This window comes from Desmodus rotundus, chromosome 11, assembly GCF_022682495.2.
Source record: "Desmodus rotundus isolate HL8 chromosome 11, HLdesRot8A.1, whole genome shotgun sequence".
Lineage (NCBI taxonomy): Eukaryota > Metazoa > Chordata > Mammalia > Chiroptera > Phyllostomidae > Desmodus > Desmodus rotundus.
Genome location: NC_071397.1, coordinates 101,197,381 through 101,216,186, shown reverse-complemented (window position 1 = coordinate 101,216,186; position 18,806 = coordinate 101,197,381). Strand labels below are relative to the sequence as shown.

At 49.9% G+C, this 18,806-nt stretch overlaps 1 protein-coding gene across 3 annotated transcripts; it reads left to right on the top strand.

The window, feature by feature from the left end:
- C11H6orf118 (chromosome 11 C6orf118 homolog) lies at window positions 1-17,320 on the top strand. 3 transcript variants are annotated; one of them, XR_006654297.2, is made up of 10 exons: window positions 1-60; window positions 2,904-3,574; window positions 4,430-4,546; window positions 5,352-5,411; window positions 6,809-6,933; window positions 9,190-9,263; window positions 12,766-12,947; window positions 15,203-15,256; window positions 15,712-15,820; window positions 17,120-17,207. XR_006654297.2 is itself a non-coding variant. In XM_045189054.2 (10 exons), exons 1-10 carry the CDS (start codon window positions 36-38, stop codon window positions 17,226-17,228), a joined length of 1,476 nt encoding a protein of 491 aa, XP_045044989.2. In that variant the 5' UTR covers window positions 1-35; the 3' UTR covers window positions 17,229-17,320. The 3 variants fall into 3 exon arrangements, 1 of the variants encoding a protein (XP_045044989.2); XR_006654296.2 differs by having other exon boundaries at window positions 15,709-15,820; XM_045189054.2 differs by having other exon boundaries at window positions 15,762-15,820; window positions 17,120-17,320.
- The last annotated feature ends 1,486 nt before the right edge of the window (window positions 17,321-18,806 follow it).

Below are 18,806 nucleotides of genomic sequence, written 5' to 3'. Positions count from 1 at the left end.
GCCTGGCGGCCAGGAGCTCAGCTTGCAGGGAGGCGATGGCTGAGGATTCGGAGCTGGACTGTGAGTGGCACTGGTGTTGCGTGTTCACTGTTACGTGTGCGTTTGATGCTGGATTGTCTGGGAAGCTGCGGCTTGGAACCCCACGCGGAAGATGAAGATTCTTGTGGTGGCTCCTGGACCCTCAGGGCTAGGACTGGGTTTGCTGTTGAACTGCCTACACAGGAAACCTAGTAACAATGCGTGAAGGAAAGAGATCAGACGCCTGTGTGGGTGTGTGTGTCCCTGTCCTCGGCTGGAGGGGGATGAAAGAGGAGATTTCTGGCTGCTAGTCCTGTATTCCTTTTAAAGAGCCACACTGCAGGGCACTTCCTGCCACACAGAGCCCCGCCCCACTCCCCACCAAACCCCCACCAGCCCCCTGGGCACCAGGTGTTCCACGTTCTCTTTATCTGGGGTCTCTCTTTGGTCTGGGGCTATCCTTGTGAACTTACCAAGGGGGGCAGGGAGCCTCACCCCAGGTCATTGCGCTGAGGCCCCTGCTCTGACCCCGAGCACAGAAACGGGACCGGTGGCCCAGGTGGACTCTGGGCTGAGAGAAACCTGGTTGGATTGAGCAAAAGTTATCAAATGTTTTTATAAAACTTTCATTTTATGGCTCCCAAGTGCAGTAGAACCATTGCCTGCGTGCTTGGGCGTTTTGCTTTCCCCCTTTTCTGCTTCCAGCTGTGTTGGCTTCCCGTCCGTGGCGTGAGGTCTGTCTCGGGCTCTTGTTCCGTCCTTCAGGCAGCTCTGCACACACCGTGCGGCGTTTCTGTTGTCCGGCTAGGCGGTGGGACGTGGAGGTCGCGAGGTGTCCTCGCGCCTTAGTCAACGGCGCCGGCCAGTCCAGAGCTGCCCCAGGACTTCCACCAGGCCCTTCCCGTGCAAAATCACCTGGTGGCTGGAAGTGGACAAGTGTCCTGTCTTACTCTGGCATTTCTTAATAAGCACACGTTCTGAACATTAAAAACTAGGAGGAAGAATTAGTTGCCAGATAAACCAAAACCCATGAATCAGTGAACTCAGGGTGAGTGGGGCAGAGGTGCCGGGCATACCAGCTGCACAGCGGTGCCCTGCGGTTGTGGGACTGAGGTCCCATCCCTGGCCGGCCGGCAGCCCTGGCCTCTGCCTGGTCCCTGCACACAGCTCCCCCCACTCCAGAGCCCCCGCAGGTGCAGGTCCTGTCACTGTGAGCAGAAGGGCATGCAAATCCCCGTGTTCTCAGGAAGATGAGATAACCGTTGCCAGAATGGGGTGGTGGTGCCTAGCACAGCAACTAGGGAGAGAAACGTGGAGCCCGAATTCTTCAGGTTCACAGAAGTCTGAGGAAAAGTACTCTGAGCAGGAAAACGATTTTGCTAGCTAAGTTGCTGGTTGCCCCAAGCCCTTTTTGGAAGGAAAAAGTAAACGGGAACACAACAATTAAGTTGCCTCTTTCTCCCGTTCTCTAAAAAGAGCCGGGATTCCGTGTGTGATGGTGAATTTAGGCACCAGCTGAGCCGGGCTGTGTGCCCCAGTATTTGGTCAGATGTCGTTCTGGGTGTTTCTGTGGAGGACGCTTGTGGGACAAGATTAGCGTGTACATCAGGCGACTCTGAGTGAGGCCGGCTGCCTTCCGTCACGCAGGTGGGCCACAGGTGGGCCCCATCTGCTCAGCTGCAGGCCCTAATCGAGCACAGGCTGGCCTTCCAGGAGGAGAGGGGCCTCTCCGGCCAAGGCCCTCCGATGAGAATGGGGTCCCCAGGCTGCCGTGAGCCAACCCCTTGTAATAAACCCACGCATCTCTGTCGTCTGTCTGTCCACCTAAACATGTCAGTCCATCTCCTGGAGAAGCCCGGCCAGTGCGGTGTGATTCTAGGGCATTCTTTGTGTATTGATGCCTTGGATAAGTTATAATAATCATCTGCCTTGAAAAAGCATTCTGTTACTATTTTAACATTTCCCGAGTGGTTTCTCTGAAGTACTGTGCTGACCCATGGCAGAGATTCTCAATAATCACCCCGCTGGAAGCAGCTGCTCTAGTTCCTGACCGCGCAGGAGGGAAAGGAGACTTGTTTCCACAGGGGACAGTGCCAGGGAGACTGGGCTCGTGGCTGGTGATATCCCCGAGGTGGCCCAGCTCCAGGATGGCCCGAGGTCCCCTGCCCCTCGGTGGGCATGCCTGGCAGAGTCCTCAGGCCTGTGAACACAGGGAGAGAGCCCTCCGACCCTGGGCTGTGTCCTCCAGCCCTGGTGGCCCCCAGCCAGGGAGAGTGTCTGGGCGGGGGCTGGCCTGGCCTGTCGCGGGAGGCAGGGCAGAAGACAGGGCGTGGGAAGGCTGCGGGGGCCCTGCTGGCTCCAAGGTGGAGGGGCTGTGTGTCCGGGGAAGTGGGAGGCTCCTAGGAGCAGTGTCAGCCCACAACATCGAACAAGGGGGTGGGAGTCCTCAGTCGTGCCATGGCAAGGAACTGGAGCGTGTCAACCACGGGGATGGGTCTGGAAGTGGTGGTCTCCCTGCAGCTTCCGAGAGCTCAGCTGGGCCACATCTTCCCACCCGAGTTGCCGCCCTGCACGGAGCCCCAGCCCCTCCAGACTATACGGTGTGACCCGCAGAACCGCGAGCTGCTGCGGGGTTTGCGTGAGCTGCGTGTGGGGCAGGTGGTTACGCTGCAGGAGACGCTATCGCCCTTCTTCGCGTGTCTGGGCGCCCCTTCCTTTCTGGGCAGGAGCGGCCCAGCAGATGGGTTTCCGTGTCCCCCTCTCTGTGTCGTCCGCTCCTCCTCTGGGAACGGGCCGCCAGCTCCGCGATCGCACGCAGCTGCCCTGTCCATCGCCCTGCTGGGGGCCCCAGAGTGGGTTTAACAGTCCCCCTGTCCTCCGTGCAGTTTACCTGCGGTGGAAGCACTGTGAGACCCCGGGCGTGAAGACGCTGTGCAACCTCACGAAACTCCTGAACAGACTTGAGAAGAGCCACAGGGATGACATCATCCTCTACACCTCTGGGTACCTGAACCCCAACAAGCTGTACAGGCCCCCCGAGACCATCCTCCACCACTGGCGCAATGCCAACAGGCCGGAGGGCCGGCGAGTCCGCAGAGTGGAAAGGCCGTCTGATGAGAAGGTTGCCAGGATGAAGGATGCTTGGGCTTATTTTACTGTCAATACAGCTCTGGGCCCAAACGACAGCCCCAGCACCCGCCTCTCCAGGTACCTGACCCCCTCGGTGGGCGTTTCACATGCTTCCGAGGAGGACGTCCTTCCAAAGCTGACGCCAGGGGAAGAAGGCGCCGTGCCCCGAAGGAGAGAAGAGCTGCGGTGGCCGGAGGTGAAGGTTCTGAAGCCCCAGGCGGTGCGGTCCAGCCGCGAGTGTGCGATGTCGGGCGGGGGCAAGGATGAGTACCGGTACATCCGCTCCTACTTGGCTGGCCTGACGAAAGCAGACAAGTACAAGAAGTTCTTGCATTTCCAAAGGGAGGTGCTTGCCACACAGGATTGCCTGGTGACCGATTACACCGGGCGCAGGGCAGCGATGCGCCACGAGAAGAAGTTGGAACAGGTGAGGAGGGCGGGTGTGTGGTTCTGGGGCTGCCACACCTGCTCCTGACCCTGGTGGCTGGATGCTGTGGGTGGAAACTGGCCCTCAGAGGCCTCACTCCATGCTCAGGTAGAAGGTGACAGAGCTGCCAGTCACTGAGAACAGCCCCCGTGACGCAGGTGGTAGCAGCTAGGGCGACATAAGGGAGGGCCAACCTTGGAAGCTGGTACACGGGAGGTGAGGTCGCGATTTAAAGTATCAGGAGCCGCGGGCATGATAGTAAACAAATGTCCGCAGGCTGCAGGGCACCAAGGAAAGGGTCTCCTGCCTCAGGCGGAGCGATGTGAGGGAGAGGGAGGAGGAGAGGGAGCGCGAGTCACGCCATGCAGGGGCCGTCTGCGAGCAGCCACCGCATCTGTAGAAGGTGGACGGGGCCAGTGAGGAGCCCGGAGAGCTGCCCAGCGCTGTGTGCAGGGAACAGGGGCCGGACCTGACGTCGGGAGGGGAGGATGCGGGAAAGAGAACAGAGGTCGGGTGTGAGCTGACCAGAGGACTGATGGAGAGAGAAGGGCGTGGGGACGTGTGGATGCAGAGAGGGAACCCTGGCCACAGGGTGCAGGGGGACGAATAAGGAAACGGAAGGCATGAAGGAAGGCACGGAAGACTCTCAGGTGGGCAGGCCGTGGCAGGTTCTCAGCACTGGGCACAGGGCATCAGACACCCCTGGCTCATCTCCCTCCCCTGCTGGGCCCTGGCCCTGGGGCGGCAGGGGTTGTGGCTCCCATGGAGGCCCGTGGGAGTTCCCGTCTGCAGCCTGAGAACTACCCGGGAAGGGAGACAGGCGTCCTGAAAGGGCTGGCTCTGACTCTCCTCCAGGAGCTTCAGAAAGCGTGCCCCTGCGACCCTCACAACAAACTCCAGGTCCTCAGTGGAGTCTTCGAGGACATTTGCAAGAGTTCTTTGATATTTGGCGATATCTTGAAAGAGGTTAAGGTAAGAAACACGCCTTTCCCACCTAACAGTTGAGAGCCAGGCCTGATGTTCTGCACACACGACCTCAGGCCTCACCGAAATTCTTCCCCGTGTCCTGATCTCCCCCTCCCCACCCCCGCCGCCCCCAGCCCACAGAGGAAACCACCCAGAGACACAGAGGGATGCGCCTGCAGCCGCCTGAGGCACCGATGGGCCCTGTGCAGCAAACACCCCGCGAGCTCAGCCCCAAAGCCTTATTTTTCACAAAAGCTGCTTCCCAGCTGTATCCAAATTTACACAATTGTGCACATGTAACATATAGATTTAGAGTTACGCATGTGGACTTTTTTGAACCCTTATGAAAGCACACATTTGCTGCAATTTCGTGATGAGAGAGACCTCCGGGGGAGCCGAGCTGCAATCAGGTTGCTTACGCAGCCTGCTCTCCTCCAAGTTCTTAATGAAGAGGAATACCTAGAAGCAGCCCTGGGGTGACAGGATGTGACGAGAAGGTCCCCAGGCCTGGAAGGCTCGTCTCCGGCAGGACCCCCACCCATGGAGCTTCCGTGAGGCAGGCGGTCACCTGTGTACCCAGGGCAAGGCATTTGATGGCACTAGTCTGTGGGGAGTGATAGTTCATACGCAAATATGCTTCAGAGGTGCTCGGACCATGTACACTGTGGTGTGGGCCTTGTTTAATGCAGCATAGAAGTAGTTTGTCTTCTTAACATGGTCGAAGCTGACGTCCGTATTACTCATACATGCAACCCCCCAACCCTGCCGTGCCGGCTGAGGACACAGCCCCGGGCCTCTCCTCTCTCTGCAGGACGAGTACGAGCTGTACATGGCCATACTCCTGCGCACCCGGCCCGCGGAACGGTACCAGGTAACGACCCACCTGCGGGTGCCCGAGCGAGCCTAGTGCTGCCCCATTCACAGACTCTGAAGACACCTCTCTGTGTCTACGTAACTCAGAGTGGCCGAGATGGGTGTGGAAGGGCTGTGCCTTGGACTGGCCGAAGGACATGCTGGGAAAGCATTTACTCCTTACCTTCTGCTCATGGAGAGGGTCAGGGTGGGGGTGGGGCACACGCCGGCTTGTATTTTTTGCCATCTCTGGCTGCCGATGCTTGGTGACCTTTCCTGCTGGCCGACCTTTCTGGTCCCTGATTTCTGCTCATCACTCTGGTTGATGAGCACCGTTTGCAAAACTTCCGTGTGCTGGTGTTATATGCATTTCTTTATATACGTGTCTATATAAGGAAATGTATGTACCTGTGACGGCCACAAGGCAGCCCTGGGGCGCAACGACAAGTGAGGGTTAACGGTCCGGTTTGATCTACGCTGGGCTTGCCCTATGTCACATGATTTGAAAACCAGTGGCAAACATATATGTGTGTGTATGTGTGTATACATATGTGTGTGTGCGCGCCAGGGGGCCCCCTCCTCTGGTTGGAGTGTCGTCCCATCCACCAAGGGTTTCACGTTCGATACCTGGTCAGGGCACATACGGGGAGGCGACCGATCACTGTCTCTCCCTCTCTCCCTCCCTCTCCCCCCACCCTCCCCGTATTCTAAAATCCATAAACACGTCTTCAGGTGGGGATGGCCAAAATCGCAGCATTACACCAAGTTAGTTCCAACTTCTTCTTCATCCTGCACCCCACGCACGGGTTGTTTGCTTTGCTTTGGGATTTTATGCGGCAGAAAAAGGAGCTCTTGTCGGACAGGGTTCGTCACAGGCCCAGCTGGGTCTGCCCGGTTTCTTACCTTTTGGGGCTCAGTCACAATGGGACAGATGTGCCCATGTGTCAGCCAGCCACCACAGTGACCCGGGCCCCAGGGCACCCACTGTCTGCTCTGGAGTGTGGCAGCCCGTCACCGAAGGGGCAGGCATCGGTTTCTCTCCTGGGACCTCGGCCTTGCTTTGTGTCCACACGTGGTGCCTGCGCTGAACTGCTCCTCACTGACCTGGAGGACGCCGTGCGGTGTCCAGGCCACAAGCTCGAAGCTCCTGATTGGCCTGTTCTTCCCACACACACCAGCAGTGAGACCCCCACCATCTAAAACATTTCTTAGGAGAATAAAACCTTAAAATACTGAAAAATGTGTCACCCGATCTTCACGTGACTGTCCCCCGTCACCCCTCAGGCCTCCTCTCCATTTACCTCGTTCACTTTCCATGTTGACTTGAAACAGCTCGAATGCACTGTAATCCCCCAAGAAAGGCAAGCGCTCACGGTTCCTGTGTGTCTGTGTCACCCGTGGGCCTTGTGCTCCTAGATGCTGCTGGCTCAGGCTGAGGGGCTGGAGAGGAGGCCGGTGAAGACGGCGGACGTCCACCAGGCACAGGAACAGCTGAGGGCGCTCGTGACGGCCACCAAGGCAGCCCTGGAGCACAACGACAAGTGAGTGTCAACGGTCCGGTTTGGTCTGCGTTGGGCTTGCCCTATTTTACAACATTCGAACACCGGTGACCGCACATGTATATGAGCTTTTCTGCATCATTCCCCACACCTTGCCGGTCGCCTGGCCTCTCCCACGAGCCGTCACGTGTGGCCAGGACCTGGAAGGCCTGGTGTGTTTCCATGGGGGGCGGGGGCGGTACTTCTGGTATTGCTTGCGTCTTCTCTGGTGGTCCCCGGGGACTTCACTTGATGGTCGAGAGAACTCACAGGTCAAGACACCTCATGAACGCCCTGCTGCCCTTCAATCTAAGAAACCCCGTTAACGTCTCTGTGTGCTAGTCTTTCGGGAAGAAATGACGAAGGATTGAAGAAAAGTAAAGCAAATCCAACATACCCAAAACATCCTCAAGAAAACAAAACAAGAAACAAAACCAACCAACCAAACAAACAAAAACCCTCAAAGAAGCCCCTAACTTCAGTGTAACTGTTAGAAGAGAGGACGCTGTGAAAATTCGAAAGACCTGAACATACGGAATAATCACTGGGTGTCGGGGAGGCATCGCCACCTGCTGCTGACCTACGTGAGCAGTGGCCGGTGGGGAAGGAAGAGGGGAGCCTGTAGATGCCCTGGAATGTTCCAAACCCCCTGCCCGGGGACGAGGGGGTGTTCCTAGGAGAGGAGTAACAGAGGCTCCGGGTCAGTCTCCCAGAGCGCTGGCGGGGGGGGGGGGGGGGGGGGGAAGGACGAGAGGTGAGTGTGGAAGCAAGAGATAGTTCTGGGGTGGTGACGGTGCAGGGGAAGAGGGGGGAAGGAAGGGGCGGTCACCGTCCTTCGGAACTGCGTGGCATAGAAAGAGCAGCAGTTGTGGGGGATTTAGAACCCCACAGCAGAAGACACTTGCAGGGCACCCAGTCCCTCCCACTACCGGCCTTCCTTTCTTCCAAAAAAAAAAAAATGCTATCCATATAAAGATCAAAACAACACAAAGGAAAACCCCCCAAACCACAGCACACGAATATTTGCTACTCTGGAATTAGGGAGCCCCCACACTAACTACCCCAAAGCCTTGGTCCTGCCCATGAAATACAGAGGCATAAAATATCTTGTCTACGAAATCTGGAGAGAGCAGAAAACGAGAATCCAACCAATTCAGCGGACGGAAATCCCCGCTGGGGGAGATCAGCCAACAGCTGGCGAAGCTGCCTCGGAATCTGAACTGAACCAAACAGCCTCAGAAGAGCCTTTCGGGGTGTGAAAACCACTGGCTGTCACTGGGGGGGGGGCAGTGAGAGAGAGAGAAGTGGAAGACTCGTGAAGAAAATGCACTCTACGTGTAAAGTCCCTGAAGAAGAAAAAGTAATGGGATAGAAAAGTAAGTGATATGTAAAACTACACCACATGGAAAATTCATAGAAACTGAACACTCAATTTATATATTGAAAAGGCTGTTACCACCGGGATTATCAGTCCAGTTAACCTCAGTTTCTTAAAACTGGGGATCACAATGCGTTCCTGTTTTTTTAATCTATGACGGAGTGAGCCAGTACGTGTGAGAGCCCTCTGAGACTCTGAGGCCCCCGCAGACACGCAGCGTTCTGTCATTTGTGGGGGGACGTTTCTCCTAAAACCACAGGGTCCCCTCAGTGTGTGCAGCACGTCGGGTCCCTTTACTTTTCTCACCCTAAGCCCATCGGAAATAAGAGTCAATGTAGTTGATTTTGAACCAGGAAGAGGATACAAAGGCAAAGATTGCAAAGATTTTAATTTTCTTATTTCACCATTTCTTGTGTTGTATTTTGAGTTTAAATGCAGTGGCACTTGTACACGGTATCTGCGGATGAAGACATAACACAGGGGAAAACAAAATCTCATTCCGACTTCAGCGAGACCTTTCCGTCGCCCTTGACTTGTTTGCCTCAGAACACAAAATGCTGGGATTCTGCCTCCTCGCCTTTTTGGGAATTCAAGTCACAAAATAATATCGATGAACAATGTGGGAAATCATATATTTTACATGCACGGGCTCCTTTAAGTAGTGGTTTGTGCAGCCTCGGCAAGGAAGTGGGCTGTGCTTTCTCGAACTTGACATACTTAAGGTCTCATATACATCTCAATATACATTTTCTAATGACCTTCTTGTTAGAAAACAAGAGGGTTTGTTTTTATTTCTCAGTTTAAAACGACGTAAACTAACGCAGCGGAAAAAGGAATGAACGGGGCTCTGACATTTCACTGTTTTTGTTCTCGAACCGCAGGCTCAGAGGCGAGTTAGAGGCGGAGCGCAGGCGGCTGCATTCCGCTAGGGAAAGCTCGGGTCCTGTGCCACACGGTGAGTTTTTATTCGATCGGAAGTGCTGTAGATGAAGTACCTCAGGGGCGTGGGAAGGAGTTTATCTGAGAGCTCCCATCGTCGGGGTGGGGCTCGTTGTCCCAGGTCCCCTGGCGCCGCGCACCTGTGGGTGGCTCACTCTCCGGGAGCAGGCAGGACGCGTGCCCTGCGTCATATTCTCTAGAGCAGGGGTCCCACCTGTGGCATCTCTGGGCCACGCTGGAGGAAGAGGAGTTGTACTGGGCTGCACGTTAAATGCATTGCGACACGTCATCACAAAAATACCATGTTTTAAGTAAATGTACGATTTTGTGTCGGGCCGCAGGCATAGCCATCCTGGGCCATGTGCGGCCCGCGGGCTGCAGGGACACCCCTGCCTATGGTCTGTGTGGTTTTCAGAGGAACGTTGAATTAGGTCAGCACCTTGTGTAGAGAAGTATGTCAAGTTTTGACCACCGCATTGGAAGCAGACCCTGAGGAAATACACCAATGACCTAAGTGTGGGGATCGGATCCACGGGGGAAGGACTCAACGCTGTTCATCCCAGAGAAAGTGTCTGAAAATACGTAGCAGACTCCGGAGGGGCGTGGAGCCTCTTGCTCCAAGCGTCCGTGTGGGCACGCACCTGAGGACGTGGGCCGGGGCCTCCGGGGGCTTCGGAGTCACAGTAATGACGACGGACCTTCGTTTTCACTCCTGGCTCACAGAAGCCCGCCTGTGCAGACCCCAGCACGCTCCCGAGGCTGTTGGCCTTTGCCAGGCCCTCAGTCTGGCACGTCCATTCTCAGTCACCGCCCGCTGCAGGACCCCACGCGCCGCAGGGTGGCTCCGTGGCCAGGCTCCGTGGCCAGTGGTTCCCCAGGATCTGAGCTTCATCATTTCCACCTGAGCAGTCTCGGCTGCCCGACTGCAGGTCGGCATGGCAACAACACGCCCCTCTTGGGTTTAGTGGGAGGGTGATGCCTGCACGGGGAAGGATGCAGTCGGGCAGTGAGTTGCTGCTGTTCCTTCTTCGTTCAGCCCTCGTTTCTTGTGAGGAAAAACACGCAGTTCATGGCAAATGAGTTACATTTTATAAATATCGATGCATTAACTGGATGTTAAAAATTACCTTAAATTAGATGCACCATTTAAAATATGATTAAAGAATGAAAATAAGTTCCATTACGTTTCTTGCTCATTAATCTTTACTGTTTACACAACGATTCAATCAAATGCCTTTTCTCTTCCAAATCTGTTAAACGTGACTCAGTAACCCCCGGGGAACCCTGCCTTTTCTCTCGCCGTCTTTTAGGGAAGACTCACAAGTTAACCCCAGTGACATTCCCAGCAGGCCTCGGCCTCGGAGGTTCTAGCCAGAGTCTTCGGTTTTTCCTTTCGCGGGTCTTCCCTCCTTCCTGGGAGCAGTGTGTGCTTCACCAGCTGTCTGCTGTGTCTTGTCGCCTGAGTCCCCAAGGCCACTTTTCTGTCCTGGGCCGGCTCTGTGCTTGGCTCTGATCTCAGAGCCTAAAGTGGGTGGGGTCCCTTCTCTCCCTGCACCCGTGTTTCTATTTCTTGGTCAGGGCGCTTCTCATGGGCAGGTCCTGGAGTCCTGGCCGGGGCTCTTGCCGGCTTGCTGTCTCTAAAAACACGCCATCGTTTTGTGTTTTAATTGCTGACTCCGCTGCTGAGGAGCACAAGGCAGAGACTAATACAGAAAGTGGCCACTTGTCTAGAAATCAAGTCCATTTTTCTCGGTATTGGGTCTGATGCTCTCCGTGCTCGGGAGGACATCTGGCGTCCTGTGCTCTTCCTCCCGAGTGCTTTTCTGAAGGTGTCCCACCCTAGAGCCCCCCGGACATTTCCCTCTCGATATAGTACCCCAGTCCTCCTTGTGAGGAAGAACAGGGGTATCAGTGGGTCACGTGACTGGCCTTGCCCTCCTCTGGGCTGTTTTGCTGCCGGTCATTTCAGGTCGAGGCCTTCCGCTAAGGTCGTGGATGGATGAAGGGCTTTCTTTTGTCGTTTTTCTCACAGCTGGTTTGGAAGGCTATTAGTCCATCGTGTATCCGCTTAACTAATTTCCCCAAATTTCAAAACTTAACTTCAAAGTTTTCCCTCCCTTCAAATTTGGTGAAGTTGAGTGATAGCGAAGACTTGGGCCTTATTCACTATGCACAAGTAAGTATTACGTCTTTCTAACTGCCTTTTTTCCCATTAAAAAAAGAACTGTTCTTTCTAAAAAAGTTGAGTCTTACCAGTCTAATCAGAACCTGCCTGAGCTGTTTGCTAACGAAACGCCCGCAACTTAGCAGGGAGTCACTCCCCGTTGGGCCTCTCCTGTCTGCACCCTGTGAGCTCTGATACTCACTGGCTCCCAGTGTGTCTTTGAGTCAGTCCTCGTGTCTTTGATTTAAACTTTCTTTATGGCTGGAACCTTTTTTTTTTTCAGTCTTGAGATCAGTGCATCCAACTGCTTAGAGGACGTGGCCCCTGAGTCTCAACTCAGCACGTTCAAGATGGATGAATCTCTCTCCCCCTCCTGCCCGCCCCACCATATCCCTGGCTATTTCAATGAACAGCGTCACCAAGCACATGGTCGGAAAGCCCGTGGCAGACGTCCTTCACCTTTCTCCCCCGAACCACTTCAACACAGCGTGAAGTAAGGGCCCAGGTTCAGTTCCAACCCAGTCCTTCTTACCTCTGTGTTGTGTTGAACTCACTGCTTCTCTCCCCCGTGTCTGCCCTAGCTGCGGCCAGGCTGAGACCTAGAGGTTGCTCGGGCACCTGCCTCTTCACTGCGGTGGGGTCTCATCAGTGGCCCAGCCCTGTGTCTGTCCTACGTCCTGAATCGGCTTTGCATCTCTCCGCTTCTCTGTGTGCTGCTGGCACCGTCCTGATCTGGTCTTGTTGGAATGACCGTGGCTTCCTAGTACGTCTTCCCGATTCCGGTCTTGCCTCTTGTTGTGCACACCTGGTGTCAGACACACAGTGGCCATGGTCCCCTGGTTTCTCCCAAAGGTGTCGAGATACCTTTGACTGATTTCTTAACATCGCTTGTGAGACTTTATCAGCTCGGCCCCCTGCTTCTTTTCTAGCCGCATCCCTGGCACTCAGTGCCCTGGCCCTGATGGAGAGCCTTCTGTTTAGTGAATGTGCCAAATTCTGCTCCTTCCTCGTGCCCACCCCTTTCACTCGTTAACTCCGATTATCTCCCGAGTCTCAGTGCAGTCACAGTTCTCTGGCCGAGTCACTCTTGTGTCTTCCCGGCGTGGTGCCGGCTGCTGAAGTGAGGCTTTCGATAAACACAGGGTCTGCACGGACGGAAAAAAGGAGGAACACCCCCAATTCTCGAATCTGATCATTTTTATTGATGTGCTTGGAGCTTGAGTTACATTATATTTTGTAGTTATATAAAACGCATAGCCATGTAGGACATAACATTGTTCGTAATGCATGATATTATGACTAAGGACTATGATATGAAACACAGTAATGCTTTGCTTTTAAAAAATACCCCCAGAACCATGTGAGAAAAACGTGGGGAAGGAGGAGCACCTTACTCTGATTGACAAAGTCGAAAAGAAGAGGTGTGAGATACTTAAGAAATTGGATGAAATTCAAGCTCTTGAAACGGAAATTAAAACAACTTTGGTTCATACTGGAACTTTACATATCACGGAGAACAGGATTAAAAGCATAGAGGTATGCAATCTATTTCTTTCAGTGTTTATGCTGCTCTTCCCTGGCTCTCGGCAGACACACGAAGCAAGTGGGTTTTGCAATAAGGTCAAAAGTTACATAAAATTTGGTCCAAATATATTTTCATTTCAAAATATTTGTAGCCAGTGCTTCACAAATGATTAGAATAATGGAAAGATCTAGGTAATGAACAAAACAAAACCAAAATGAAGGTGATAAACATTCTGTAGAGTTCAGGTAGGGATCAAATCTCTTTCAGGTCCGTTGATGTCTCTATAAAAAATGTTAATATTTTGCATAGAAAATCAGCGTAAAACAATGGCTGTGGTCATTCAGTGTCCCGTGTGTGCTAAGTAGTTTAAGCGGAAGCTCAGGGTAGTTCAGTGACGCTCCCCAACATGAAACCATTTAGAGGTGGCCCAGCTGGGTTCCAGCTTAGTTCGCTGGGGGCCCCAAAGCCATTGTCACTTGTGCTGGGCAACACGGACTCACAAAGAGACTTGGAGTTAGTTGTGCAATTGTGCTGGCAGGTAGGAATGAGTGACAGCCATCGAAAGGAGAGTCTACTGTGTTAAAAGTAGTTTTTTTTTTACAATTATTATAACAATTCTCTTGATGAACAATAAATTGTAAATTATACTCTGTTTTTAACTGCTTGGGTGCCCTACTTTCTATATGTTGTAACGTCCCTTTAATTTGTGCAGAATCCGGCTCAGTCTCACCTCTGGTTGCAGAGTTTGTCACTGATACGAATTATCCTTTTTTATTGTGGGTTGTTACATACATTTCCAAGCCCCACTTCTCCTTCCTCTCCAGCAGAATTGCAGAGTGAGTGGGAAGCTGGCACGGTCCACACTTGTTTTGATTTCTCTTTCTCTTAAAAATCACGTGTTCAGATTTCTGTGGGTTTTTAAAAAATATCATTGTTTTTTAAAACTAAATAACGTCCTGAGAACAGACACTAACTTATAGTTGAACTTTTAAACAGTGAAAATGATAATGAGTTATAGCTTCATATATTGGAAGCATGATATAATGCCAAAATCATATAAACTTTCCTTTCATAATTAACATCTCTTTAAGTGGATTGAACTGAATGAAAAAAAATCCCTATAGTGACTCCATATTATGAATTTATATTACTTTATTATTTAGATTTGGTTCCTTAATTCAAATAATGGCATGTACAATAAAACTGCATTTACTATCCTATTAAGTAATTGATTTCTGGTGTTAAATATGAAATACATTATTTCTAACCCAAAGAAAAATAAATAAATGTGTCATCGATTAACAATGCAGCAGACATGGCTATGAACATTTAAAAAATACTATGTCATTTAATCTCAGCAACCCTTAGAGACAGTAAGAAACAGGTGCGACTATTATTAACCTTTTCCAGGTGGGGACACCAAGGCACAAACATGCCGTGTGACCTGACTGAGGGCACAGTGAGCAAATAGGAGAATGAGGATTGCAGCTCAGTCTGGCTTCTTGGTTACGCACCACAGGGCCTCACGGACCGGACTGCCAGCCCTCCTCTGCTTATTGGGTGTCTGGGAGGGGGGGTCTTGGCCACCCCTGCTGGTCATCATTTCTTCGCACTTACTTTGCATATTCTTTTCCATCGTGTTAACTAACTTTTCAAGTCTCAGTAATAACACTTTCGGTATTTTAATTGTGCTTTCAATGAATTTATAGATTCATTTGAGAAGAAGTGACAGCTTTACAATATTAACATTCCCATCAAGGATTATTTTATATTTATTTAATTTAAGCATTGCTTTTAAGTCTTTTTTGTTATGTTTATTCCTATGACTTTATGGCATCTGCTATTATATAAATGAAAACATAAAATAATTTTACATTATAGTTTATAATTAGTTATTGTCAGTATATATGTGCCTTGTTGATATTTGTATTTTTTATATTGTATCCAGTCACCTTAACAGATTCTATTTTATTAGTTCTGAAAAGTGAGGATGTCTTCTATTCTGGAATTTCCCTAAACTTCTCTAGTGTTTTACAACATCAGCCCCCACCTCCTGTAATTTTTGACCCGGAAGAGCAGAATCTGTCTGACTTCACGCCCGTCAAGGCTTGCTTTGTCCATTTACCTCTCTTGAATGGGGTGCAGCTGGGTACTTCTGGGTCAGAATAACGGCATTCACATAATACATTGTATTCCATAAATGGGGGTGCTACTTAATAAATATTCTTAACCAAGTGTCTTTCTCTTTAAACCTTTTTCCCATCAGACTGACGCTATAAAATTGGAAAAAGCAAACACTCTTTTAATGAGGAAAATAAATGTAAGTTTTTGTAAATCAATGTTTTTCCATAGAAACACTTCCTATCGTGTCTTCTTATACTATGTCACAAATCAAATACAAATCTGTGCATCAGCCTTCTAAATGATAACTTTCTGTAACGCTAGGAGTAGCTGGCTATGGAGATATTAGTTCAACTTTGGAAAGGGTAAGCTAATGTATTAAAAAGTCTTTCTAAACAGTTGAATGTGCCTGTCAGAACCGACCAGTTCTCTAACCCTTCTGCAAAAACCAGTTAGTTTTAATGAGGGGACTTGGTTACAGGGACTATGATGGACTGGCTCCTCCGACTCCCTTCGGGGCACCTCTCCCACATACATGCTAACAATTTGCTGCTTTAATAGATTATAAAGATTATCATTCTGTTTCTATTATGTATGTATCTCTCTGTGGATCCTGTATAGTCTAAATTACAATGTTATGCCTGATTCTAGAAGTGGTGATCTGTTGGGATTCATGTGACCGGCCGACGTTTAATTGTTGGCAGGTTATTGAATGCCAGGTGAAGCTGTGCGTGGAGAAGAACGTCAGTGGGGAGGAGCAGCGGTAGGTGGTGTGGCCGTGGCACAGAGTGGGGATGCTCTCAGGCTACTCTCAACACCGTCCGTTTAAAATTAAGACTGGACTGGACAGTACTTTTGAAGTGTTTACATTCATGAGTCTTTAAATGTTATACCCTTTCCTGGGCTTAAGAATGCTTATCCCAAGATTTAAATCTCTCCGTATTTTCTAGTGAGAAAGAAATAAATTCATGGGAAAACACTGAAGAGGCGAAGGTTAATTCTCATGGGCAGGGACCAGGAAGGTGGGGAGGCTGGGGCTGTGGGGGGCTTTCTTTTCTCAAATGACACAGCATTCATCGATATTCAATCTATGAAAAGCCCACACATGTATTACTGTAAAACTTTTAATTTAAAAATAAGATGGTGGGTTTAGATGATCTGTTACATAAGCTTAGAGCTGATACAGTTAAACCTCTTAGAGTTTGCCTGCAGTTCACATCTTACCACTTTGGTATGTCGGGGAGCAACAGAACACCCCTGAGATTTAACGGTGGGAAGGGCTCATTTTTCCAGCAGCAGAGAGACATTTAGTTGTAAACAGTCTAGGCTCAATGATGTCATCAGACCAGGTTCTTCTATCTTCCTTCCCTTTTCCTTGCATATAGTTTTCCTCAGAGCGTCCATATGTCTGTCTGTCTTCAGGCACTGGGTCTGTGTCCCCAGAGGAAGAAAGGGGGAAACCTTCTTATGAGGCTGTTCTGTTTACTTAGGAAGAAAAGCCCTTCCTAGGGTCTCCCACTCAACTCATTGGCCAGCACCGTCTGCCGAGGCTGTACTTTGCTGCAAAGGAGTCCAGAGAATAGAGCGTTTCCCTCCCAGCTTACATGGTAGAGAAAGTCATGGGGGAAAAGGTGTTAGAACAAGTGCTGAGTGAGCCATACAGGTGGATCCTGGTTTTGTGAGGCCTGATGAGGCTAGGTGTCCCCAAAGGAAAAAGTGGAGTTACTTACACCAACTTGGGAAGGCTCCTTTCATACGTAGCCTTGGCCAAGGGAATAAATGGATCTAAATTGTACATATATTCAAGGTGTGTCCACCTTGGCCACCGCATTATCCTTACTCTGGAAAATGCTGCAGGGAACTCGCCCAACCATAGAGAGAATCTTGGCTGCATCCAAGGCCAAAGCTCTACACAAAATATTCTCTAAAATAAAAGTGGAGGGTTGCAAACACTCACTTGTGTTTTTGAATAAGTATGTCTTAAAATACATGTTTATGTTGAAACTTTCTTTTATGCTTAGTGTCCTTTTTCTAATTTATTATATTTGTTATGTATTTTAAGGAACATTTGGGAATTTATTGAAGAATATGTAAAACTAAAAGAAACAGATGACAACTCTCAAGTGGCTGGAAAAATACTCTATGAATATTCAGAAGCACCATGTACATAGCGTGGATGGCTACAGATGTATAAATTACTGGAGATACATCTCACTTTGTCACTCTTAATTTCCAATAAAATTAATGTGGTATATATGTCTTACTCAAGATATTGAAATAAATGCATGTATGCATGTGATAGTTTTACTTTTGTATGTTGTTAACTTTTAATAATAAATTTTATTATTTTATTGTTGTTCAAGTACAGTTGTCTGCATTTACCTCCCATCACTTCCCCCCCACCCCAGCCATCCCCACCTCCCTCCCCTGATCCCACCCCCCCTTGGTTTTGTCCATGGGTCCTTTATAGTTGTTCCTGAAAACCCCTCCTTTCTCCCTATTTTCCCCTCCCACCTGGTTACTGTCAGGTTGTTCTTAATTTCAATGTCTTTAGTTATATTTTGCTTGCTTGTTTGTTTTGTTGATTAGGTTCCACTTATAGGTGAGATCATATTTTATTTGTCTGTCACTGCCTGGCTTATTTCACTTAGCATAATGCTCTCCAGTTCCATCCATGGTGCCACAAAGGGTAGGAGCTCCTTCTTTCTTTCTGCTGCATAGAAGTCCATTGTGTAAATGTACCACAGTTTTTTGATCCACTCATTGACTAATGGGCACTTAGGGTGCTTCCAGCACTTGGCTATTGCATAGGTTCTTATGAAGAGGTTTCAGGGCTCTTAGAGGATACCATCCCAGCAGTGGAATTGTTGGGTCAAAAGGCAGTTCCATTTTTAGTTTTGTGAGGAAATTCCATACTGTTTTCCACAGTGGCCGCTCCAGTCTGCATTCCCACCAACAGTGCACTAGGGTTCCCTTTTCTCCTCATCCACTCCAACACTTGTTTGTTGATTTGTTTATGTTGGCCATTCTGACCGACGTGAGGTGGTATCTCATTGTGGTTTTAATTTGCATCTCTCTGATGGCTAGTGATGCTGAGCATCTTTTCATATGTCTCTGGGGCCTCTGTATATCCTTCTTGGAGAAGTGTCTGTTCAAGTCTTTTGCCCATTTTTTAATTGGGTTGTTTGTCTTCCTAGAGTGGAATTGTATGAGTTCTTTATATTTTGGAGATCAAACCCTTGCCCAAGGCATCATTGGCAAATATGTTTTCCCTTATGGTTGGTTCTCTTTTCATTTTACTGCTGTTTTCTTTAGCCCTGCAGAAGATTTTGACAAGATCCTATTTGTTTATTCTTTCCTTTATGTCTCTTCCTCTAGGGGACATATCAGTGAAAATATTGCTGTGTGGAATATCTGAGATTTTCTTGCCTATATTTTCCTCTAGGGCTTTTATGGCATCGTGACTTATATTTAAGTCTTATCCACCTTGAATTGATTTTTTGTGTATGGTGTAAATTGGTGATTGATTTTCATTTTTTTTTTTTTGCACGTAGCTGTCCAGATTTCCCAACACCATTTGTTGAAGAGGCTATTTTTACTCCATTTTATGCTGCCACCCCCTTTGTCAAATATTAATTGACCATAGAGACTTGGGTTTATTTCTGGGCTCCCTGTTCTGTTCCATTGGTCCATGTGTCTGTTCTTATGCCAGTACCAGGCTGTTTTGATTACAATGGCCTTGTAATGCA

Bases quoted from the DNA above. Each gene is read 5' to 3' on its own strand.
- C11H6orf118 (XM_045189054.2), top strand. From the start codon at position 36: ATGGCTGAGGATTCGGAGCTGGACT. The intron at 5,412-6,808 runs GTAACGACCCAC...TTGTGCTCCTAG, and splicing joins GGCCCGCGGAACGGTACCAG to ATGCTGCTGGCTCAGGCTGA. The intron at 15,257-15,761 runs GTAAGTTTTTGT...AATTGTTGGCAG, and splicing joins TTTTAATGAGGAAAATAAAT to GTTATTGAATGCCAGGTGAA.